The 27,779-nt window shown below is 35.4% G+C and overlaps 1 protein-coding gene across 20 annotated transcripts in view; it reads left to right on the forward strand.

The window, feature by feature from the left end:
• The window catches only part of fry (microtubule binding protein furry), a 522,947-nt gene that overhangs the window by 448,819 nt on the left and 46,349 nt on the right, over positions 1-27,779 (forward strand). For all 20 annotated transcript variants that reach the window (XM_073983048.1, XM_073983059.1, XM_073983061.1 and 17 more), the window contains 3 exons: positions 6,461-6,559; positions 6,671-6,805; positions 7,048-7,219. In XM_073983048.1, coding sequence (XP_073839149.1) covers positions 6,461-6,559; positions 6,671-6,805; positions 7,048-7,219 — 406 coding nt within the window. The remainder of the gene's footprint in view (positions 1-6,460; positions 6,560-6,670; positions 6,806-7,047; positions 7,220-27,779) is intronic.

A 27,779-nucleotide genomic window follows, 5' to 3' on the forward strand; every position in this document is an offset into this window, starting at 1 on the left:
TGGGGTGTATAACATCACGATTGTTGGCGTTACGAATCAATGCTTATGTTGTGCCCAAAAATGTGACTTCTATAAAAGCGCAAAAGTTTTGCACTTTTGTACAACCGATACCTGAAAGTATCGACTGATATAGTCCATTTTGGAAGTGGACCTAATTTTGGAATTCAATTTAGTTGTTTGGCGTAAGATTTAGAGCTTTTGGACCAATCCTGACATACCATGGACTTACGCACTAAAAATACAATATCGCTGTAAACAAGACCGCAAGAAGTACCATTGGTCAAAAAGTGCAATGGCTCATCGAACAGCCCTTAAACTACACTAATGTTGAACTTTTGTGAGGGATGTATCCGAAGATGTTGTCCCAAATAGACCCTCTTGGTACTTGATATATGTACGTAATTTTAGGATGTTTATAGTTTCGGTCAAATCGGATAATTGAAATTTTGTGTTGGAGGTATCTGAAGGAGTGAATCGATATAATCCATATTCGAACCTACTCTAGGTCTCGCAAAAATCGAATTGGACTTTGCTCACGATTTTAGGGACACATTTTGAAGTCTGGTGCCCTAAGGAAGTTTGGACAAAATATTGCGCGATCCAAAATTTGGACCAAATCTGCTGATCAGTTCGAGAGTTATAATTAGCACGAGCCTGGAACTGGAATAAATCGTCTCCAAATTGTTTGACGCGGGTTTCGTCAAAACAAATGATTAGTCTAAGAACATTATTTCGATTAGGTAAATTTTTATCGTGATGGTTCAATATCACGGTGCTCTTGAACCAACGTTAAATGAAAGGAGTTTACAGCTGGGAAGTTTTTGAGGATTCTGAAACAGCAATGTTCATAGATGAGAAAAATCCGAAAACAAGAAAAAATCGTTGGAGGGTATTTAAAATAAGTTCACATTTTTAGGTATATTTTAGGTTTTCGCGATTTTGCTTGGAAACTGCTAGTCCTATCGAAATGGGGCTAAAGAAAATGTTGTAACTTTGAAAATTTGTTTGATTTGTTCCTAGGTTTTACCATTTTTGAGATAAAGAAGTTCAGGTCACATTTTTGGGTTTTTTGTTAGGTTTTCACGATTTGCTTCAAAACAGAAAGTCTTATCGAAATGGGACTACAGAAAGTCGTATAGCTGTGAAAATTCTCTACAAGATTGGGATTCGTAATTTTTTACTCGGTTGTACCATTTTTGAGATATATAAGTTTAAGTTAGAAAATTGTAGTCATGACATTGTTTTATAAGGAGACGATACACTCAGTGAATTGTCCCAATTTGAACTTCTATATTTCGAAAATGGTAAAACCCACTAAAATATCATAAAAACAATATTGTAGAGAATTTTCACTGCTACAACATTTTCTTTAGTTACATTTTGATATGGCTTTTGGTTTCCCAGCAAAACCGTCCAAACCTAAAAAACCCTAAAATTGCGATTTTTATTTATTTCCTCATCTAAACTTCTTTCATTTAAAGTTGGTTCAAGAGTACCGTGATATACAATACAAATAACAGCATATTTTAATACAATACCATATAACCAAAGTTTAAGCATTAATTTCGTTTACGGTTGTTTTCAGCTACAAAATTGTTACTGATAGGAAAAAATTCAGGTTGGCATGCTATTTATAGCAGATATTATCACTTTATAATGCACAACAATACATTTTTCTCCATTATTTTATTCCACTGTTTAGCAACAAATTGATATAAACTAGGATTACAACATTTTGATTAAGGCAGTTAAACAATTTTCTAAATGGTTTTCGAGATATACTCCACGAAAAACCCTTGGTATGTCGTACATATTGTCCAAAAGACATTTCATTTTATGTACTTCTAATCCGCACAGTACTGAATTTGTAATCGTTTTGAATACATAATGAGTTTAAAGCCTCAAGACCTTTTATTCATTTCAGAACTTCAAAACACTGGCATGGCATAAAGAAGGAATTTAGTTTTACTGGAAGTTTCTCTAAAAAGAGTAATATAATAATTGTTCCACAAACATCCCATAAGGGACAATGGAGATTTCTCTCATATCAATGAGTGCACCCCTGAGTGCACCCTGGTTCATATTAGCTCAATGATATGGGACCTACAGTTTATCGGCGTGTCTAAGACACCACTTTTGTAGAGAATTTTTACATGGCTGAAATACTCAGGAAATGTCGCCAACATTACTGAAGGGTATTTTGCCACCGTTGAAAAGTGTTTTTATGTTGCCTGGCCGGGAAATCAAACCCATGACCTTAAGTGTGCAAGGCGGGTGTGCATACCATTGCACCACGGTGGCACCCTCTCTAAAAAGAGTATTCACACAAAAAGGTTAAATATTTCTTAGACAACTTGTTGATAAAGTACATTTTCAGTACAGAACCTTCAGAACAATATCAGTTTTCAATTGAAATTTCAAAAACAAAAATTATTTTAGAAAAAAAATCGTAATAATTTGTTAAAGTAGATAAAAAAATTTTGTCGACCAAACCCCCCTGCGTACGTCCTGATGGGAGCTATACCTAAACGTGGACCTACATTCATTAAAATTGTTTTTCTCTCTTTTGGGGTTATCTGCTTATAGCGATTTAAAAAAAATTGTCCAAAGTTCTGAAAAGTAAAAACTTTAAAGCTTTTTGCGCTGAAGCTTTTTATCGAATCACATTATAATTAAAATTTTATGCCATCTTAGGTAAAAGCTCATTAAAATATCATACAGGGATACGAGGTTGTAAAAAGTCATAACCCTAGTATATACACTTTCATACGGGCAAAATGTGCCTAATCGAATTAATGGTTTTAGACCCCAAGTAAGTTTGGATGAAATCCGTTTCAGACAATTTGGGGTTGATTTAGTCATGTCCGTCCGTCTGTCTGTCTGGCTGGAGTACAGGATAACTTTCGAAGGAATCAACCGATTCGGTCCAAAATTTGGCTTTCGTAATATTTTGTCAAAACTTAGTTTATATTCGAAGATGGGTTATATCGGTCCACTCCTTCCGGTACCTCCTCCACAAAAGGTCGAAAATGTTCGGAAAATGTGTACTTCGTAAAATTTCTACCAGACTTAGATGAGGTTCCAATATGGATTCAATCGATCCACTCCTTCCACACAAAATTTCGGAAAACTTTAGTTTAGGAACTACTCTCGAATTGCTTTGATTTTTGTTGTAGCAACTCGTATTCACTTTCCCCTATACGACGGTTCAAGTTGCATTAAGGGCATGTCCATACTTCCTGAGAAAATAGCCTGAAAGGTGAAAAAACTCCTATGACACCGTGTGTAGTAGTTGGAGAGCAAGATAATGTTTGGCCTTCTTAATATTTTGTTTAATCTTAGTTTAAGTTCGAATATAAGCCATATCAGTCCAATCCTTCAGGTACCTCCCCTACAAAAGTTCAAAAATATTCGGACGAATTGTGCGCACGATAACTCTTGAAGGGAGTGACCGATTTGGTCCATACTTTGCACATTCTAATATATATACAAGATATAGATCAGGTCCAAATATGGAATATATTTGCCCACTCCTTCGGGAACCACCCACACAAAATTTCGGATGAGTTCGCTTTATGACCTGCTGTCGAATCACTTTGATTTCTGTTGAAGCAACTTGCATTCGCTGCGTCAATTACGATGGTAAAGGTTTTTCAAGGGCAAGTCCATATATCATGAGAAAACAGCCCGACAGGTGTAAAAAAAACCCCATGACAACAAATGTGGTGGCTGGAGAGCACGATAACTCTCGAACTGATCAACCGATTTGGTCCAAAATTTGACCTTAGTCATATTTTGTCCAAACTTAGTTTCAGTTAGTTTTTTTAAAAAAATTCAGTAAAATGGTATGCAATTTGGTCCAAACTTTGGATCTCCTAATATTTTGCCCAAATTTAGTTTAACTTCTAAATGGCCCATATCGGACCTCTCCTTAAGATACCTCCCCACAAAATTCAACATTCGTATCCAAGTACAACTAAAGGTCTTTTCGAAGATCCTCTGGAAATGTGTACCGATGCTGTTCGATGTGGTCTTGTTTACAGCGATACTATGTTTTCCGTGGACAAGTCCATGCTTCCTGGCATACTGGTCCCAAAGGTATACGATGACCCACTGAAATGACTAGTGGGCGCGATATCTATCGAAAAGTTATAACTCCCAAAATAAGATCCACTTCTATAATGGACCATGTCGGCCCATTCCTTTAAGTACCTAATCGGCAACACTTTTGAATCTTAATCTTAATCCAAGTTTTTGTTCAAATGTCCAAAAAAGCCACTTCTGAAAATTCAATTCAGAATTATATTGGATTTTTATACCCTCCACCATAGGATGGGGGTATATTAAGTTTGTCACTACGTTTGTAACTACTCGAAATAATCATTGTAGACCCCACAAAGTATATATATTCTTGATCAGCGTGCAATTCTACATCGATATAGCCATGTCCGTCCGTCTGTCCGTCTGTCCGTCTGTGGAAATCACTCTAGCGTCCGAACGGATTGACGTAGGTTGATGAAATTTTGGGAAAATATATTATTTGTACGTAGGACTTATGGTATTGAAAGCGGGCTATGTAGGTCCACGCTTTCGTATAGCCCCCATACAAAATGACGCGTGACGCGTCGTCGTTTTAAGGAATTTTTAAGATATTTGTCCCATTCTACCACCGAATTGGTTGTAGTTTGGTACTTTGTGTCTCCAGAGGCCAAAAAACATTCCTACCAAAGTTGAGTTATATAGGTCCACGTTTTGGTATAGCCCCCATATAAGGCCCCATATAAAGTACGCGTCATTTTAAATTATTTTGAATGTATTAGACCCATTTGACCACAGAATTGGTTGTAATTTGGTACTTTGTGTCTTCAGAGGCCAAAAAACATTCCTACCAAAGTTGGGTTATATAGGACCACGTTTTGGTATAGCCCCCACATAACGCCCCTTATAAAGTACGCGTCATTTTAATATATTTTGAATGTATTAGACTCACTTGACCAAAGAATCGGTTGTAACTTTGTATTTTGTGTTTCCAGAGGCTAAGAAACATTTCTACCATAAAATGTTTATATAGGTCCACGTGTTGATATAGCACCCATAATACGATATCTCCCGATTTTCGATATTTTGAAGGTTTTAGCCTCATTATCACACCGAAATGGCTGAAATTTGGTATTTAGTCTTCTTTAGGCTTATAAAACTTTCCCCCAGAAATTTGTTGGTATAGGTCCACGCCATCATATAGCCCCCATAGAACGGTACCTTCCGAATTTCGGTTTTTTTAAGGTTGTGGTCACATTAATCCACCGAAATGGCTGAAATTTGTGGTGGAGGGTATAAAAAGTTCGGCCCGGCCGAACTTAACGCTTTTCTTACTTGTTTTTTTACAAATATTCTAGCCCAGATACTATGGAGTGTATCTTCCATCGAAGGCCTCTGATACCCATGTACATTAGGGATATAACTTTTTGCACTTTTTTGCAAATATCAAAAATACCACCACATAGCCGTGTAGAGCAGGAAAAACTATTATGAAATAAGGTGTAATTTTTTCTCACTCGGTGTCATAGGGTTTTTTCTGCAATTTTCAGGCTATTTTCTCAGGAAGTATGGACTTGCCCCTGATGAAACTTGTAACGTCGTATAGGAAGCAGTGAATACAAGTTGCTAAAACAAAAATGAAAGCGATTCGACAGATGGCCCTAAACTGAATTTTTCCTAAATGTTGAGTGGGAGGTACCCGAAGGAGTGGACCGATTAAGTCCATATTGAAACTTTATCTAAGCCTAGTACACATTTCGGTTACCCCCTTCAAGAGTTATCGTGCGCACAAATTTTCCGAACATTTTCGAACTTTTGTGGGGGAGGTACCGGAAGGAGTGGACCTATATAACCCATCTTCGAACTTAAACTAAGTTTGGGCAAAATATTACGAAAGCCAAAATATGAACCGAATCGGTCCATCCGTTCGAGAGTTATCGTGCGCTCCAGCCAGACAGACAGACGGACGGACATTGCTCAATCGAATCCAAATTGTCTGAAACACATTTCGTCCAAACATACTTGGGGTCTAAAACCATTATTTCGATGAGGCACATTTTGCCCGTATGAAAGTGTATATTCCCTCGTTAGGATAAATGCTGAGGGTATATCATACAGGAATACGAAATTGTAAAAAAGTCATAACCCTAATGTCTATACAACAATCCTGTCTGACCGGAAATTGGGTATACTTTGACCTTTTATGTTCTTAAAAAAATGCTAACGTAAAATTTTCTTGTTTACTTGCCTTGTCCAACATTTTTCTAAGTATTTTGTTTTACTTAGTATAAATATTTACTTATAAAATGAATAAGTAATTTCAAATTCGTTTGAAAGATGTCATTATGCTCTTCCTCTAAGCAATGCTAACAGCTGGCGTAATACTATTTTAAATAAACATTTCACAATATTATTTTTTCAGTATTTTCCTGATTCGGGAACAAGAGGACGCCGTGAAGGTACTGGTTCAACGGAAGCCACTGAAATGATACTTAACAATCTGTTCTACATAACGGCCAAGGTAATGTAAACCAAAACATTAAAAAAATACTCATTTGAATGAAACGTTTGTAATGAATTGATAATCTGATTCTGCTGATTCTTTACTTGGAATTGTTTTTTTTTTTATCAGTTTTCCGATACCCATCCACGTGACATTGAAGAGCTATGGGGTACACTGTGTCAATTCTGGCCAAACAATCTAAAGGTGATTCTACGTTACTTGGTAATAATGAGCGGTATGGCTCCCAACGAATTACTACCTTACGTAAGTATTTACGATCGTGGGAATTGAAACAGAAAAGACTAATTAAAATATTTCCTTTAAATCATTTCCATTGAGTCTGCACAAAAAATGCAAAGATAGCAATGATGAAAGGAATCCTTATGTATTCTTTTACAGTACTTATGTTTTCTTCACAATTTCGTGGTCGTTTAATTATTTGACTACACGTTTTTTTTTTCATTCTTCTTTCCCTTTTCGTCGATTTGTTTGTTCCTGTTTTTAAGGCAAAACGTGTTGCCCTTTATTTGGCTCGTACCTGTCCGGATCGTTTGTTGGACGAATTAATGGCAGAATTACAAACTGTTGAAACCCTTAATTGCTTAATCGAAAGGACGGAAACGCCACCATTTTATCGCTTGACCAGTATGCGTAAAGCATCAAGTCATTCGGCTGATGGTAAGTAAAAACACAATATTATTTGTTAAATATGTACGTACATATGTATTAAGACACAGATAATTTTGGTTTAATTAATACACATAAACATAATCTGTTTGCACTAAAAGCATGGGCATAGAATAGATAATGAGGGAATGTATTATGTAAGAAAAATTGTGCTGGTCACATGAACATCTTCCGCATTACAAAATACACCAAAATTCTGATAATTCTATACTCATAGTAGAAAGGCCAAATAGTGATTTAGAATAAGATTTAACTTTCCAAACCCCCAATATCGATGGGATTTGATAAAAAAGCACATTAAATATAAGATAACCAAAAATCAAAGTAAAACAAGTGAGCCAAGGCTACAGTCAATAGCCCTGTGCATAAAATTTTGACTGGTAAAATTCAAAATATTAAAATTGGTATAGGTTAGTGCCTTTGCTCTGAATGTCTTCATTAATAGATGTCAATTTTGTTGAAACGCATTTAAGTGCATCGTCAGTGCAACTCAAATAAAACAAGTGAGCAAAGGCTATCGTCGGGACGGGGCCGACCATGTGATACCCTACACCACTACGCCTGTACATAAGCTTTTCACTGGTAAACATTTCTTTTAGGGAATATAATCCGACAACCACCAAAATAATATGCCTCTTTCTCTCTGGGACACCCATAAGCAACCAAAATTTCGTGACCATCCGATCAAAATTACGACCTGTAGCTTGATTGCAAAAAATAGAAGAATTGGATGCATTACCGACTATTGTAGTATCTCCCTTGTTTGACCACCTTCGCCAACCTGCTTTACACCAATGTAAAGGTAATATTTTCTTCTTCCATTGACAGGCTTTGCCGTTGGAATGCCCCTACAAGAAGCCGATATATTCACAAAGAACAAAACTTTGAATTTGTCTCCAAATGAGTTTTCCCCATTCCGACCCCTAAATATTATCCGACTATCAGCAAAATCAATAGGCTTCTTCATCTGTGGAGCCTTCATCTACCCCCAAAATTTCGTCACTATCCGGTCAAAATTCCAACTTGTAGCGAGATTACAAAAAATGGAAAAATTGGGTACATTACTGAATTTTGCAATATCTCGGTTTGCTCACGTACGCCATCATAATTTGCATCAATATAAACGAGATCTTTTCTTCTTCCATTGACGGGTATTCTTTTTGGAATACTCCAACCAGAAGCGGAGATATTCGCATAAGAAAAAAAACGTTGACATTTCTCCACATAAGCTTTTCGCTTATTCCGACTCCTGAATATTATCCGACCATCACCAAACTAAATAGGCTTCTTCCTCTGTGGGACCCGCATCAACTCCCAAAAAATTCGTGACGATCCGATCAAAATTGCGACCTGTAGCGTGATTACAAACAAATCGGAAAATGGGATGCATTACCGACTATTCCGATATCTCTGTTGTTTGAGCAGCTACGACAACCTACTTAACATCGTTGTAAAGGTGATATTTTCTACATTCCTTGCCAGGTTTTGCTTTAGATATACCTCTTAAAGAAACAGAGATATTGGCTTTGAAATAAAACGTTGACCTTTCTCCAAATAAGTGTTTGCCCATTCCGACCCCTGAATATTACCCGACCATCATCAAAATCAATAGACTTCTTTCTCTTTGGGACCCCCCATTAACCCCCAAAATTTCGTGACGATCCGATCAAAATTGCGACCATTATCGACTATTGCCATATTTCTGCTATTTGACCACCTACGACAACCATCTTTACATCGTTGTAAAGGTGATATTTTCTACTTTCCTTTGCTTTTGATATACCTCTTAAAGAAACAGAGATATTTGCTTTGAAATAAAATGTTGAATTTTCTCCAAATAAGTGTTTGCCCATTCCGACCCCTAAATATTATCCGACCATCACCAAAATCAATAGGCTTCTTCATCTGTGAGACCCCCATTAACCCTCAAATTTTCGTGACGATCCGATCAAAATTGCGACCTGTAGCGTGATTTCCAAAAAAAAAATAGAAAAATGGGATGTATTACCGACTATTGCGATATCTCCGTTATTTGGTTACCTACGCCGATCTAGTTTGCATCATTGAAAAGACGGAATCTTCTACTTTCATAGTCAGGCTTTGCTTTTGGAAAATTTTAAACCAAAGCTGTGATATTCGTCAATATAATTAAAATCGCAAAAATGAAAATTGGGGTTTTATTTGCTACTATTGTGATATCTTCGTTGTTTGATCACCTACGAGCACCTACTTTACATCATTAGAAAGGTGATATTTTCTACTTTCATTGTCAGGTTTTGCTTTTGTATACCCCATACAAAAGCTGAGATATTCGCTTTGAAAAAAACGTCTTTTTATCCACCTAAGTTGTTTGCCCTTTCCGACCCCTAAATATTATCCGACCATCACCAAGATCAATAGGCTTCTTCCCCTCCGGGACCCCCATCAACATCCAAAATTTCGTTACGATCCGATCAAAATTGCGACCTGTAGCGTGATTACAAGGTTTAGATGGACAGACGGACGGACGGACACACATAGCCTGATCGACTCAGCTCGTCGAGACATTCAATTTGGTATATATAAGTATGGGTCTACGACCATTATTTCGATGCGTTACAAACTTTTTGGCCAAAACCAACTTATAATACCCTCCCCACATACACGCAGAGAAAAAATATTTTTCGCTTTTGTTGGAACAAAAATATATGTTTTGGTTCCAAAAATGTATTTGTTTTGTTCAAACATTGTAATCCAAATCCAAAAATACCATCTTATGTTCCAAACATAGAAAACAAAAACAACTTTCGAATTTCCGCAATATTGTTAAAATCGTTAACGATACCGATTGTAGGAACTATCATAATCTAATTTTGTTTACAAAAGGTATTGTCAATACAGAAAACCAGCCCAGAAATTTTTGATTTGAGTGCATATACTTCTCATATACACTTTTCGCATAACTTGGATATAAATGTCGCGTATAATATTGCAATCATTGATGAACACAATACATGGTTTGCTGCATTGGCTGACAACAAAGACAAACAAAAAGCCACAAGAACCCACCACAACATAAGGAATAATTAAACACCATAACAAACATGAAAATGAAAGAAGAATGAAACAAAACAGAAACAAATAAAAACAAGAGTCTCACAAGTACATACACACAAAAACAAAGGTAAAGGCAGCATGTCATACAAACACACCACAACTCACCAAAATTGTTTTTTCAACACGGCATCGAATAGCGAGAGAAGAGAAACAAATTTTCGAAGAAAAGAGAGAAATATTGTTCAGATGACACAAACTATTTTTGGATTTACAATACTACATGAGGAATCCAACAATATGTTAACAATACATATTTTGCTCTTGGAATATTGTTGGATCAAACATATTTTTTTCTCTGCGTGTAGTGGTGTAGGGTATAAAAATGGAAAAGTGGGATGGATGTACACCAACCATAAATAGGCTTCTTTCTCTGTGAAACCCCCATCAACCCCCAAAATTTCGTGAGGACCCGATACAAATTCCGAACTGTAGTGTAATTGCCCAAAAAATGGAATAAGGGATGCATTACCGACTATTGCAATATCAAGCTTTTTGTAGAAAATTAACTTATGTTGAAACTGAGGTATGGGGTATTGTAACTCGCGATCAGTTTTACTATACCATAACTTTTGACCGCATTTCGGTGAAATAAACAGTTTTAGCCCGATTCACCGAGGGGTTTCTTAAAATAGTAATTTGAGCGGAAGCTGTGGTCGTACTAATGTAAAAAAATCGGAAAAAATCGTTGAATTAAACGAGTTTCATTATGTTATTTTCCAATTAGTGGTTTTACAACACAATGTAGAGCTTAATGCTCAAAGGAGAAGTTAAAGAGTACACTTCAGAGTTGAAGTTTCTAATGTATGATTTTTTAATATATCCACTGTATCTACCTCAAACGGATGCTGACATTTTGAAACCTGAAAAATTGGGTTTTTTGAATTTTTGCTCTAATCGGGACGCGCAGCTGGATTTCCCTAAAAGCTTATTATTTGATTGTAGTACTCGCGATTTCGCATTTTTTAATGTATAACATGAGGGTGTAGCCCTCACAAGATCACAGTAATCTGCGCCCAAACACGAAATTTTTGTGCGTAAATTTTTCTCAAAAACCTATTTTTTGGTTTAAAATTTACAAACGTCATTCGATTTCCGTGGAAACCCGCGTAAATTTAGTTTTTTTACGTTCTGAATTTAACAAGCCACGACGCGTAAAAATCCACCAACTAGATCGGCGGATATGATACCCCTCAAATTTCGAACATTTGCAAAAAATTATTTTGAAAATATCGCATATTAAAACGCGTTTTGGATGTGTCAGTTCTACTTAAATAAATAAATCGATACGCGTGTTTAAACTGCGCGAAAACAGATATTTAAAAACTCTCGTAAATCCAGAGATATAATAGATTTTTTCTAAAAATTGAGTGCGATGCTACATCCACGGTTCTTGATGGATCGTATTGAAACGGCATAGAATGATGTATTTTTTAATGGTGATTATTGAAATCGGATGCGCATAAAATGTAAATGAACTTCGCGGAAATTATGACCATTTTACAGTATTTTGCACCCTAATATGCAGCAGATGCTACATCGTGGCCGCCAAATAGAATTTGACAAACTGTACATCAAATAAGAGGGATTGATTCGCTGTGTTGGAAAATCGGATGCGCATCATGTCATTTTCATAATTACGCGGTTTATATGCGTCTCAAATGTTATAATATTCAATATAACATTATTTTAACGTTATGCCACAATTGGAATTCCTTGTGATTTAATATAAGGTTCTAATAATATTATCCAATAGGAAAACTATAAGCGAAAAGTTTGTTACAACGGAATATCATAATTATTGCGTGAAATTTTGACGAAAATGCCGAAGAACTCAAACATTTTTTCTCCAACTTTTCCTATAAAACCATAAAAAAATAAAATTAGAATGATATGATTTTAATTTTTTCCTAATATTTTCTTCGTATTTTTGCAAATAACATGAATACTATAGCTCCAACCTTCACAACTTAGGTTCCATTTTATTCCTCAAAATGTCTGGATGCTGTTATAATTTTTTTATATATTTTTCGTAAGTATGAGCGCTATTGTTTCAAAAATGTGTTTGTATATACGTGAAATTATTGAACAAATTTGATTTTTCGCGAATCCCTTGCGACTTTGCGATTATTTTTTGCATCATCGCAAAGGTTACGAATTCAGTTAACGATAATAGGATATAACAACTAAATATATTAAGCCGCGATTTTTTTAGAATTTTTTCTAATTATCATAATTAAAACGGTCATATCTTTTGCGCGCAACGATCAAAGTTAATAACGAAAACAGATTTGGAATGCAGATTTTTTTCTTAATCTATGTACCAAAAATCATTGATGTAGTATCAAAAATTTTTTGGATTTTTTTGAAATGGAAAAGACAATTTTAGACATTTTTCCTGATATATCTGTTGTTTGACCACCTATGACAACCTACTTCACATCGTTGTAAGGGTGATAATTTCTACTTCGCTTGCCGGGTTTTGCTTTCGATATACATACCTCTTACAGAAGAGAGATATTCGCTTTGAAATAAAACGTTGGCCTTTTCTCAAATTAAGTTTTTTTACAACAAAAATTGCGACTTTTAGCGTAATTACAAATAAAAAGTTGGATGTATTACCGACTATTGCCATATCTCCGTTATTTGGCCACCTACGCCAACCTACGTTACATCGTTGCAAAAGTGATATTTGAAATAAATATGAAATAAAATGTTGACTTTTTCTCCAAATAAGTTGTTTGCCCATTCTGACTCCTGAATATTATCCGACCATCACCGGAATCAATAGGCTTATTCCTCTGTAGGTCTCCCACTAACCCTCAACATTTCCTGACGATTGGATCAAAATTGCTACCTATAGCGTGATTACAAAAAAATTGAAAAATGAGATGTATTACCGACTATTGCGATATCTCCGTTGTTTGGCCATCTACGCCAACCTACTTTGCATCATTGTAAAGATGTGATTTCCTACTTCAGCCATGCACGCGTCCATACAAAAACCCAAAATAGCATTCTCTTCTTGTGCACCATTGCACAGTGGATGCATTCCTTTAGGACAGTGCGACAAAAATATTAAATATTGGTATATCATCTTAAAACTTTAGGGACTGTGTATTTATCACAACGCAAGAATCATCACAAATTTTGAGCATGATCGGGCATGCTTAAGTATCATTTCGATGCCTAAACCATATAAATACATATCAACTAATAGTACCACTAAAAATTCAATGTAAAACAAGTAAAAAAAGTATGCGTCGGCTTTGCTTACGGAGATATACCCTTAGTCTGTGTGATTTGAAACTCCGTTTTTCACAGAAAATTATGTATTTAGATGGTTTCCAGAATTATGTGCCCTCTTATTCGACGTATGAACTTGCCGACAAAAATATGGATTTTGATTACAGTTCACAAGGTTTCGGAGGAGGTACCCGAAGGTATGGAAGGATATACTTGATTTTGTAAGTGGGTCTTATTGTGGGACTTATTACTTTCGATAGATTTTGCACCCACCAGTGATTACAGTCGATCACCGTTCAATTTAGAGCCATTATACCAGGAAGCATGGACTTGCCCACGAAAAACATGATATCGCTGTAAACAGGATCACAAGGACTACCTTCGGTAAAAATTTCCAAAGGATCCTCGAACAGACCTTAAACTGCACTTAAACAAAAATTTTGAACTTTTGTGAGGTAGGTACCCTAAGAAGTGGATCGATATGGCCTAGTTTCGAGTTTAAACTAAGTTTGGACAAAATATTACAAGATCCAAAGTTTGGACCAAATCGGTTGCTCCGTTTATGAGATATCGCGCGAAACATGTTATTGAATATTTTTGAACTTTAAAGGGGGATGTACCGGAAGGAGTGGACCGATATGTTCCATCTTTGCTCTATCTAAGATTCGGAGATATATTACGATATGCAATGTTTGGACCAAGGCAGTACCGAAAATTGTAGGGTTAGGCGTTTTTTTACAGATTTTGAGCTCTTTTCCAAATTCTTCATTTAGAGGTTATGTCACAAAATGTTCATCCGCAAATTTCCGCAGCTAACTGGGTAGAGTATTTACAATATTTTTTTGAGTGTGCTGGTACCCCACGATATTTTAGTTTCGGATCATATAAATCAACCATAGAGTGAAAATCCATCCACTAGAACAGCGGAAACGGTTACTGCAAAAATTAAAAAAACTGCGAAAAATGTTTTTGAAAATATTGCAGATTAGAGTTGTAAAAAGTTTAGCGGGTGTATTGTTTTATAAGGAGGCGATATAGTCAGTGCATTGTCTCTATTTGAACTTCTATCTCTCAAAAACGGTAAAACCTACGAAAATATCAAAAAGGTCAATCTTGTGGAGAATTTTCACAGCTACAACATTTTCTTTAGGCCCATTTACAAGGGACTCGCGGTTTCCAAGCAATATCGTGAAAACCTAAAGAACCCCTAAAAATGTGAACTTAAATCGCGATTTATTTGAAAATCCCTCCGGCGATTTGTTTATTTCTTGATATTTCTCATCTATGAGCATTGTAGTCTCAGAATCTGCAAAAACTTCCCAGGTGTAAGCACCTTCCATTTAAATTTGGTTAAGGCACACCGTGAGGTAACAAATATATATGTAAATATTATTGTTTACAATTTAATTACACGTAAGATAAGTAATGGCGACAAATTTTTCGTTATATATTAGGTATATTAAAAAAGTGTATACAAAATTTCAGATTAATCGGTTGACAGGAAGAGGGTGAAATTTTAATTACTAAATTTGACCCAAGAATAAATAAAAAAACAAACAGGCTGAGCTAAATAAAACCATTTAAAAATATCCAAAATTTGAATAGCAATTCGTTTGAAAATCTACTGTGACCGAAAACTAACGAAAATGACATTGGAAGAAATAGCTTTGTTCGTTATATTAGAAAAAAATATTTCGGAGTTCTCAAACTATTTCGCTAAAATCGAATACAATAATAAATTCACTCTGCTAAAATTGAATTAAGAAATATGGTTTACAATCCCAGCAAAATGTTCGATGCCAAAGATGCTATTCAAGAATGGGTGCAAGTGAAATGGAATGTCATTTTTTCAGCATCTTCACTCATTCTTTTTACAAGAGCGTGACCCCCAAAAGATGCAATTCATTTTCAGATCCTAAGCATGTCATCTTTACTAACTCGATGGAATGGCATCTTCAACAATTCTTTGGAATGGCATCTATACCAATCCTTTGGCGTGCCATCTTAACCAATTCCCAAGAATTGCATTTTCACTAATTTTTGGCATGTCATTTTCACCAACCCTTTGGCATGTAATTTTCACGTCTTGTTCGGAAAATGGAAAATGCTGTATTGAAAAATGACTTTCATTTTTTTTATTTTATTAATTCAAAGGAATTAATGAAGTAACTATAATTTATTTATCATCATAAAGTTTACATCTATAATTGCAGTTTGTTCTCGTTGTTGTAACAGTAGTTAATATGTTTGTATTCTCATCTTTCTGCTTAATCTGACTCTGGGTCTATCAGTCGTAAGAATGTGGCTATTTCGCTATTTATATGGTTTGTAACCACAAAGCTGCAAACTTAAGTTTCTTAGCAGGATTGGTAGGGCAATTGAAAAGGAGCAGTGTGTCGTGGGGGCCTGTGCTGTATGCTGGGCAGATGTTTTCCACGGTGTCATCAGTGCTTTCCCTATAGGAATTTTGACGGCTGCACCATCCCGAGCGTATTGACGCAATACTACTCTGGTTTGTCCTGATAGCTGGCGCTTCTCAGCTGCGATAGATGGTGGATGTTCTCCAAGGACCGCATTCACACGATAACTGTTTACTGCATCTGCGACTGCATTCGTGTGAATGCTACTTAAACCTGGTTGAAAGGCTTGTTGATCTAGAGGTTCTCTCTTGTAACGTTAGACTTCTCTTTCTAGATTATGAGCACGGCTTGCTCTGAGTGAGTCCTCTGCTAATATGGAGATGGAGATGGCCTTCAGCTCAGTTGTTGTGCTGCTTACGGATCCTATGCTATTGATCGGCAACTGGAAAGTTATTTCTGATGCTGGAAGAACTATAGCCACAAGGGTCCTTGCTACAAGCGACAAAAGCGAAATCGGTTTGTAAGATTCACCTTTGCTGGCATCCTTTTCGGGCTTCAGTAGCTGGCCTATTTTCCAGACTTCGGGAACGATGTGTTTCGCAAGCGACAGGTTGTAAATTTAAGTGAGAAACTTGACTTCCGGCCGTCTTAGCTGTTGCAGTCTAAACACCGCCGCTGCACGCAACAGAGTTTACTTCCTCCGCAACAGGTTTTGATTCATCTTACAAAAGGAGTTTACTTCCCATCAGTGCAGTGCAGATTTCGACATTGGCTCCAACTGCAGATTACTATTTCGTGAATTTTATATTACAACGTTTTGGAAATGTTTGTTGTTTTAGATAAATAAAATAATATATATATGTGTAAAAATAAAAACACAAAATTCCTCTCTATTGGATCGATGGAATGGGTTCAAATGCTAAGGAAAAGATCGGATCTATCACGACTTCCTTTGAATTGGTTCAAATGCTGATGAAATGATCGGATCTTTCACGACTTCCTTCGAATGGGTTCAAATGCTGGTGAAAAGATCGGATCTTTCACGACTTCATTTGAACCAATGCAAAAGATCCAGTGAAATCATGGCATCTCATGGAACCACTTCCATAAAATTTTGCTGGGATTACAAGAGCTTAGTTGCTTACTGTGACAACTTATAAAAATCGGAAATTAAAAGTAATATTGAAATAACAATCATTCAAATATTATAAAAATTATAAAGCCTGTCATTCGCGAATTAGTTAAAATCAGTTGATGCGCGTCCTATTTTGGATACAGAGAATCAATCTCTAGTTTCTGTTTCTGTGTCCCGAGGCATATATGGTTAAAAATATTGAAAAAAAAAGAATTTTTTAGAAACCGATTAAGTAAAACAAAATATCCTTTAACGAGGTCCAAAAAACAATAAACAATAAAAAAATAAAATATTTTTCATATTTATATCCAAAAATTGGTCGCAAGGCGCAAAACGTCATTACAGTGCGTGTCCCCAACCGTTTTGTGTTCAAAAACACTTATATTCATTAATTTATTAAAATATATATATACTAGCAAATACCCGCTACTTCGTATGCGGAAAGGGAATGAAATATAAATAAATAATATTTTATATGAAAAAAATATTTCAAAATGGAAATTTTATCTTAACCTTTCACAACAATAGCGTACATTCAATTTTCGGTATTCAAAATGGCCATAGAAATCCACGTTTTCTATATCTACATATCGACTTTGGGAATTTTAGAAATATAACATACCTATAGTGTCCCATTTTTAAGGTAGAATTAGACGTGACATAGCTATAACGCCATAACCACAGAAAACCAAAACCCAATTGGTTTCTTATGGTTATGTCTATGACAATATGTTATGTTACTACTAATCGAATACATTGATTTCCATAGGTTTGTTTGAATCAGCTGATTGATATGACCTTATGGCTTTATGGTTATGTCACGTCTAATTCTACCTTTATGTTTTAAATTTTGACCTTGAATTCTCTCACATTTATTAGGACGGACATTTTGATGATTTAGAGCATTTTGAAGATTTTATGCATATTTTGCATGCGAAAAAAATTTGCTTAATGTGCATGGCTTGACATATACCTAAATGACTGTAATTTTTTCTTGTTCCTCTTTGTTACCCCAGACAACATAAAATTGTCGCATAGACGTGGTCCTTGAATTAACTTCCTAAAACGTTTAAAACAAAAAAAAACTTTTTGTTGAAAAAATACTTCACGTTTGACTACATGATTTCAGTACATTATTTAGAAACCACCTTCGGTGAACATAAAATCAATGGAACAATATTCATTTTTCAAACTCAGGACTTTATCTCAGCGACGTCCTTACATAATTTCAGATTTTGTACGCATTTAAAAACTCCTTACATAAACAAAAACATTGACCCTTATACAAAAATTTGGAATTCAAATCCAATCCGTTTATACAATACCAAAGTGGTACCAAATGTAATACTTTTCCTACACCTAGGTTTAAGTTTCAAAAATGAACCTATTTATATCCCAACTATATCCCCATCGCACTTTACTATTCGAGCTTTATCTGTTCCCCTAAAACAAATTATTGAACTATTTAGAACTTCTCGTATAAATAAAAATCAAAAACTACTAACTAACAACTCTATCCGTTCTCTCAAACTCAAATTGTACTAAATTTTGTACCATATAATACACTTCGTAAACTTATGATTCGAATTTCCAAAAATCCTTTGGAACATCTTTCTTACTCTTCATTAGTAACCCTCGTTCCAAACCTCAAGATTCCAGCTCAAATTCAATATGTCCTAAATTTAGTACTTTTCGTAAACTTATGGTTTGAATGTACAAAAACATTTTTGATGCTCTTCATCAGAGACCCTCTTTCCAAATGACTGGATTCCAGCTCTATCCGTTAACCCAAATCCAAATTGTACTAAGTTTAGTACCATTTAGTACTTTTCGACCTTTGGCCCATCTTTGTTACTTTTCATCACTGAGCGCATTCCAAATTTCAGGATTCCAGCTCTATTCTATCACCCAAATCCAAATTGTACTAAATTTAGTACTATTTAGTACTTTCGACTTTTGGTCTATCGTAGTTTCTCTCCATCAGAGGTCCTCATTTAAAATTCAGGACTCCAGCTCCGGGTGCCACCGTGGTGCAATGGTATGCACACCCGCCTTGCACGCTGAAGGTCGTGGGTTCGATTCCCCGGCCAGTCGACATCAAACACTTTTCAACGGTGGCAAAATACCCCTCAGTAATGTTGGCGACATTTTCTGAGTAATTCAGCCTTGTACAACTTCTCTACAAGTGGTGTCTTAGACACGTCGTTCGGACTCGGCGATAAACAGTACGTCCCATATCATTGAGCTAATATGAATCGGGGTGCACTTATTGATATGAGAGAAGTCTCCCCTGTCCCGCCTGGGATGTTTGTGGAACAATTATTATTATTACTCCAGCTCTATCCGTTCACCCAAATCCAAATTGTACTAAATTTAGTACTTTTCGACCTTTGGTCCATCCTTGTTACTCTTCAGAAGTGACCCTTATTACAAATTTTACGGTTCCAGCTATTCATTCACCCAAATCCAAATTTTACTAAATTTAGTACCTTTCGTACACTTATAGTTCAAATTTTCAAAAACCCTACGGTAATTCTTTGTTATTCTTCATCAATGACCCTAACTCCAAATTTCAGAATTCCAGCTCTATCCGTTCGCCCAAATCCACTTTTTACTAAATTTAGTACCATTTAGTACACATTAGTACGAGTTCCCAAACCACCATATTTTAATCCTACACTCCAACAGTAACCTGATCCCAAATATAAGGGATCCTATTCTATCCTTTCACTCAAATCCAAATTGTTCTAAATTTAGTACCATTTAGTATTTTTCGTACCCGTAAGTACAATTATCCAAAACTTCTTCTATCCTACAATCCAACAGTAATCTTAATTCCAAATTTCTGCATTCTACGTGTCTCCGTTCACCCAAATCCAAATTGTACCAAATTTAGTACCATTTCGTACTTTTCCTACCCATAAGTACGAATATACAAAATTTCCTCTATCCTACAATCCAACAGTAATCTTAATTCTAAATTTCTGCATTCAACGTGTCTCCGTTCACCCGAATATAAATTGTGCCAAATTTAGTACCATTTAGTACTTTTCGTACCCATAAGTACTAATGTCTAAAACTTAATTTATCCTACAATCCAACAATAATCTTAATTCCAAATTTCAGTATTCCACCTCTCTCTGTCCACCCAAATCCAAATTTTACCCAGCTTAGTACCATTTAGTACTTTTCGTACTCATAAGTACGAGTAATCTTAATTCCAAATTTCAGGTTTCCAGCTATATCTGTTTACCCAAATCCATGTTGTACTAAATTTAGTACCATTTAGTACTTTTCGTACACATAAGTACGAATTTCCTAAACCATTTCCTTATATCAACACCACCACTCAACCTTGATTCCCATACCAAATTTCAAGATTCTAGCTGTATCCATTCAAAATATACAATTGGCACAAAATTTAGTAAATTTTAGTACCTTTCGTACACTTGTAGTTCTAATTTCCAAAAACCCTTTGGTACACCTTTCTAGGTCTCCATCAGTTACCCTCATTCCAAATTTCAGAATTTTAGCTCTTACCGTTTGCCTGATACAAAGGGTACCATATTTAGTACCATTTAGTACTTTTCGTACACATAAGTACGATTTTCCAAAACTACCCACATTTCGTTTTCAACAGTAGTTTGATTTCCAAATTTCAGGTTTCCAGCTCTATCCGTTCCACCAAATACAAATTGTACTAAATTTAGTACCATTTAGTACTTTTCGTACGAGTGCGTATCCCAAATCATTTCCGTTTTTAAACAACACTTTCCAACCTTGTTTTCCATACCAAATTTCAAGATTCTAGCTATACCCGATCAAAATATACAATTGGTACTAAATTTGGTAACTTTTAGTACACTTCGACGTCGAATTTCCAAAAACCCTTTGGTACATCTTTCTAACTTTCCATCAGTGACACTCATGCAAAATTTCAGAATTCTAGCTCTTCCCGATTGCCTAATACAAAGGGTACCATATTTAGTACCTTTTAGTACTTTTCGTACACTTCTAGGTCGAATTTCCAAAAACCCAGCCTTATCTCACCCCTACACACCAACAGCAACCTACACCCAAAATTTCAACTTTCTAGCTTCAGCGGTTTCGTCTGGGCGTTGATGAATCAGTCAGTCAGTCAGTGAATACCTCACCTCACTGCTCTTTTATATATATATATAGATTGAGACATTTTAGTTGTGTCCCAATTGTTTTCGTCATTCCGTTCGTGCTTCAATGTGTTTATTAAGAAAAAATGCTTTAAACCGGTTTTTTGGTTTATAAGTAATCTGTCAAAGTAACGACAATTCCCGTTAGTTTTAAAGATAATCGACAAAAGTGAAAAATGTAGTCAGTTGTGTTAGAGCTGTTGACGTGTTCAGTGTTTTTTGTGCATGTTCCACAAATTTCGTCATTCCCGTGGTGAGTATATTTTTCGTTATTTATGTTATAATTTCCAAATTAATGGTATGTGTATGTTAATCCTTTTACTCTGTATTTAATTATTTTAAATTTTATAAAAAATAAGATCTACACATTTAAATCCAAGAATACTCACGTTTCCATCATTACCGTGTCGTCATTACCGTGCGTATAATTAATGTAATTAATTCAATCTATGATAATTATTAAATAAATTTATCATAGGATTTTTAAACAAACCATCAACTACAACATGGAACCATAAAGAAAAAGTAGAAATGCAGAGGAAAAATAAATACTCAATAAGGAAAGGATCATGTCGACCAGGCCCGACTATATTATACCCTACACCACTGTGAATATGTTAAATTGTATTTAGGAGCTATATCCAAATAGACCAATTTCAAATTCAAAGCTATAGTTAACTAAAACAATGAAAGGACAAATGAATCTTATAAAATTTAATATTTAAATATCAATCCCTTAATTCCTTAAAATCCATAAATATACATGCCCCCCGCTAATTAATGCATAAAATAGTCTTATACAACAGTATCAAACGAAAAATAGTTATTTAAAGCCATTTTCGCACTTTGCCGTTTTCGACACCAAAAACTAGTCTTTTCGCAAAATTCGCCCATCTATGCGACCAAAGTGCGCCGTCAGTTGCATCATACAATGTAAAAAACCTTAAAGCGGGTAAAAGCCGCGCAATATGCATACGATTTTGATGCGCATCCGATTTCTGTAGCACCCATCCACATTCTATTTTGGGTGAAATACCCATATTACTCGCGTATCTACGCGTCTGTTGTTGCTGTGGTATTTCTATATATTTCAATAAAAAAAACCACCATCATTTATAAATGTGTGTATGTCGGAGTAAGGCAATGGGTGTCCCGTGAGGGTACATTTACTCTCGGTCAGCACCAGTTAGTCTACACAGGTTTGGAGCGAGAGTAAATTTACGTGTTTTTGTGGCTTTTGGGTTTGTATTTATATGTCATCTGAACAAATATTTGTTTGCACCCAAACAAATATTTGTTTTCACCCAAACATATATTTGTTTTCATGTCCCAAACAAACATTTGTTTGCACCCAAACATATATTTGTTTGCAGGACTCAAACATATGTATGTTGTTTGGGACTGGTTGCAAACAAATATATGTTTGCTGCAAAATAAGTTTGGGACATATGTTAGAGAGGCCTTTTTTCATCCGTGTGATCTTGTACATCAACATAATTGACATCATTGGAAAAACGAAAGGTTCCTCTTCTAAATATAACTCACGTGTGCGGAATATATCTTCCAGAAATAAAGATATAAGATACATATTAAATATTTTACCCATTTTCACAAAAAAGTTTTGGTCCATTAAACTGGCTAAATATTATCTGAACATCATGTTAAATTGCAAACTCCTTCTTTGTCAAAAACTCAAACATTACTACAAAATCGGATACAATTTTTGTTTTTGGTCCATTTCATGCATTAAATATTTCGCGATTAGCACTATATATTCTGATCCGCATCTGACCTGCGTGAAAATTTTCGTGACGATTGGTCCATAATTTCGACATGTAGCTTGATTCGTTAACAACTTTTTCTCGGAAAATGTTTTGTATGTATCTACCTGAATTGACAGGATAGAAATTCGCCTCAAAAACATTCCGTCACGGCGAAAACAAATTTTTCGCTCCTAATTTAATAATTTCTGTCAAATTTTGGTAATGATCGGTCAATCCGAACAGAAGTTATAAACAAATATTGACTTAGCATAGTACGAAAGTTCAAAGAAATTTCCAAACTTTTAGAGCTTCTTTTGCAAAACTTACTTTTCAGACTTAGCATACTATTGTTTGGAGGTGTCGATTTCCTCTCTTCAACATTTTGTTATGTCTCAGCTGTTTATTCCACAGCTTGTCCTGCAAAACTCACTTTTCCGAATTAGCAAACTATTATTTGGTGGTGTCGAACGTCCTTTTACTTACATTCTGTCAAATTTTGGTAATGATCGGTCAATCCGAACAGAAGTTATAAACAAATATTGACTTTGCATAGTACTGAAGGTTAAAAAATTTTCCAAACTTTGAAAGCTTCTTTTGCAAAACTTACTTTTCAGACTTAGCATACTATTGTTTGGAGGTGTCGATTTCCTCTCTTCAACATTTTGTTATGTCTCAGCTGTTTATTCCACATATCTTTTTATCTGTCTTTTGTTTATTATAATTTAATGAATTGCCGACAGTCGACAGCACTAGTGCCGTTTCTTGACATCTATAGGACTCGTTAACAGATTTTCTATACACACAGAAAAAAGGCCTCTCTAATATATGTCCCATACGTATTTTGCAGCAAACATATATTTGATTGCAAGCAGTTCCAAACATAACATATGTTAGGGCCCTGCAAACAAATATATGTTTGGGTGCAAACAAATGATATGTTTGTATTCAAAGAAATACAAACCCAAAAGCACAGAAAAACAAACACAAGCACCAGTTGGCGCTTACTGAGAGCAAGGGAGCGTAAATGTCAATGTGAAAAACATTAAAATGTATGCCCACTTGCTCTCAGCAAGCGCTTACTGGCTATCTCTAACATATACACACATTTATAAATGGTGGTGTTGTATTGAAAGGAATAGAAAAAGAGCAAAAGCACAACAGACACATAGGTACATAAAAATTCCAAAAAAAGACAAAACAGACTTTAACAAAAGAAAAAAACTAAACTTATAAAAAGTCGCACTTTTAAAAAGAAAAAATTATATAGAAACGTCGTTGAACGCTTCTCCTTAGTTGTGAAATAAAACACATTTTCTTCAAAGTTCCAATCATCAGTGGGAAATCGGCATATGGAATCAAATGATTATATAATCTAATAAATAGGTGCATCCATACTTCAAATATACATATGTATGTATCTATATGAAAAATGTATTGATGTAATTACCAATATTAAATGCGATTTTTTCCTTGTCCAATAAAATATTTCCATTCACCTTTGTGATTCAATTATAAAATGTATTGGACATTTAATTTACTAAAAACAAAATTTCTTTAACGAAAGATAAAACACTGATTTATTCACTCACTTTAACGTATTTACTCGACGAATGTCTCTAGAACACTGAAGAAAAAATACCAACATAATTAATACAATTTTTTTCTTTTCCTCTTCGCTTGCTACGTTGGTTAACAACAACAAAGCACGAAACACACGTGTTTTACGCATACACATCACAAAACTTCTACGTCTCCTATTACACCATGCGCACAGCTCTTTATTATAAACCAGCATTCCGCAGCTGCGAGAGCCCTGTTGTTACTCTCTTTGATAAAAATCCTCTCCAACCATAAAAAATATGTTATAACATAAAAAATATGTTGGTACCCTAACATATAAAATTGAGATATGTTTGGACACAAACAAATTATGTTTAGATCCAAACATATATTTGTCTGCGATCAGTCCCAAACAAATATTTGTTTGCATCCAAACATATATTTTTCTGCGTATAGAAAGTTTGTCATCTGAGTTTATTACTAAGAAAATAAATAAAGGTAGTAAAATTGTGTATTTATTTTAGTTGTTTTCCAATATATTTTAATAATTATTGCCTAAAAATTATTTTGAAATTGATTTAATTTTATATGTTGTCTTTAACAAAATTGGTCACGTCTCTTTTCTCGTATTTCAACGCCATACATAATACAGATTTGTCGTATTAAAAGAGTAAATATTATTATACCCTCAGCCTTTAGGCTAGAAAGGGTATATACACTTTCATACGGGCAAAATGTGCCTCATCGAAATAATGGTTTTATACCCCAAGTATGTTTGGACGAAATGTGTTTCAGACAATTCGGAGTTGATTTAGCAATGTCCGTCTGTCTGTCTGGCTGGCTGGTGCGCACGATAACTCTCGAACGGATGAACCGATTCGGTTCAAATTTTGGCTTTCGTAATATTTTGTCCAAACTTAGTTTAAGTTCGAAGATGAGCTATATCGGTCCACTCCTTCCGGTACCTCCCCCACAAAATGTTCGGAAAATTTGTGGGCACGATAACTCTTGAAGGGAATAACCGATTTGGTCCATACTTTGCACATCGTGAAGTTTCTACCAGACTTAGATGAGGTTCCAATATGGACTCAATCGGCCCACTCCTTCAGGAACCTTCCACACAAAATTTCGGACAAGTTCAGGTTAGGACCGGCTCTCGAATCGCTTTGATTTTTGTTGCAACAACTTGTATTGACTTCCCCATATACGACGGTACAAGTTTCATCAGGGGCGAGTCCATACTTCCCGAGAAAATGGCCGGAAAGGTGGAAAAAGCCCATATGACACCTTGTGTAGTGGTAGGAGCGCAAGATAACTCTGGAACGGATCTGTCGATTCGGTCCAAAATTTGGTCTTCGTAATATTTTATCAAAACATAGTTTAAATTCGAAGATGGGCTATAGCGGTCCACTCCTTCAGGTAACTCCCCCACAAAACTTCAAACTGTTCGGAAAAATTTTGCACACGATAACTCTTGAAGGGATTGACCGATGTAATCCATACTTTGCACATCCTAATATATCTACCAGATATAGATCAGGTTCGAATATGGCCTAAATTTGTCTACTGCTTCTGGTACCTCTCACACTAAATTTCGTATAAGTTCACTTTAAGACCTGCTCTCGAATCACTTTGATTTCTGTTGAAGCGATTTCACGGTGCTCTTGAATCAAATTTAAATGGAAGGTGCTTACACCTGGGAAGTTTTTGCGGATTCTGAAACTACAATGTTCATAGATGAGAAAAATCAAAAAAAAAAATCGCCGGAGCGCTTTTTAAATAAATCGCGATTCAAGTTGACATTTTTAGGGATTGTTTAGGTTTTTGCGATATTGCTTGGAAACCGCAAGTCCTATCAAAATGGGTATTAAGAAAATGTTGTAGCTATTCTCTACAAGATTGACCTTAATGATATTTTCGTAGGTTTTACAACTTTTGAGATATAGAAGTAGAAATTGGGACAATTCGAATTCAATTCAATTCTGTATCGTCTCACTATAAAACAATGTCATGATTGCAATTTCCCAACATAAACTTATATATCCTAAAAAATGGTACAACCTATGAAAAATTATATAAGCCAGTCTTGTAGACAATTTTCACAGCTATAAGATAAGACTTGTCGATGTCGATAAGACTTGCCGTATTCAAGCAAAATCGCGAAACCCTAACAAAAAACCCTAAAAATGTAAACTGAGCTTCTTTATCTCAAAAATGGTACAGCCAGAGAAAAAATCATAAACGTCAATCCTGTAGAGAATTTTCACAGCTACAACATTTTCTTTAGCTCCATTTCGATTGGACTAGCGGTTTCCAAGCAAAATCGCGAAAAACTAAAAAATAACTAAAAATGTGAATTTTGACCGCGATTTATTTAAAAATCCCTACAGCGATTTTTTCTTGTTTGTGGATTTTTCTCATCTATGAACATTGCTGTTTCAGAATTCACAAAGACTTCCCTTGTGTAAGCGGTTCCCATTAAAAGTTAGTTAAGGCGCACCCTTCATGACATTGTTTTATAAGGGGGCGATACAGTCAGTGCATTGTCCCAATTTGAACTTCAATATCTCAAAAATGGTAAAACCTACAAAACTACCATAAAGGTCAATCTTATAGAGAATTTTCATAGTTAAAACACAGCTTTCTTCAGTCTCATTTTGATAGGACTTGCGGTTTCTAAGCAAAATTGTGAAAACCTAAAAAACCCCTAAAATAGTCAACTTGAATCGCGATTTATTTAAAAAGCGCTCCGGCGATTTTTTTGTTTTTTGATTTTTCTCATCTATGAACATTGTAGTTTCAGAATCTTCAAAAACTTCCCAGGTGTAAGCACCTTCCATTTAAATTTGATTCAAGGGCACCGTGATTTGCATTCGCTACCTCCATTACGACGACAAAAGTTTTTCAGGGGCAAGTCCATATTTCTTGGGAAAACAGCCCGAAAGGTGTAAAAAACCCCTATGTCACCATATGTGGCGGTCGGAGAACACAATAACTCTCGAACGGTTCAACCGATTTGGTCCAACATTTGATCTTCGTCATATTATATCCAAACTTAGTCACATGGGCAATACCGGTCCACAACTTTCGGTACTTCTCCCCAATATTTAAAAAATATCACTTTGGATCTCCTAATATTTTATCAAAATTTAGTTTAACTTCTAAAATGGCCCATATCGGTCCTCCCTAAGAGTACCTGCCCTACAAAAGTTCAACATTTGTGTC

The sequence above is a fragment of the Musca autumnalis genome, unplaced genomic scaffold (assembly GCF_047663935.1).
Source record: "Musca autumnalis isolate F117 unplaced genomic scaffold, ASM4766393v1 scaffold_4, whole genome shotgun sequence".
Classification (NCBI taxonomy): Eukaryota; Metazoa; Arthropoda; class Insecta; order Diptera; family Muscidae; genus Musca; species Musca autumnalis.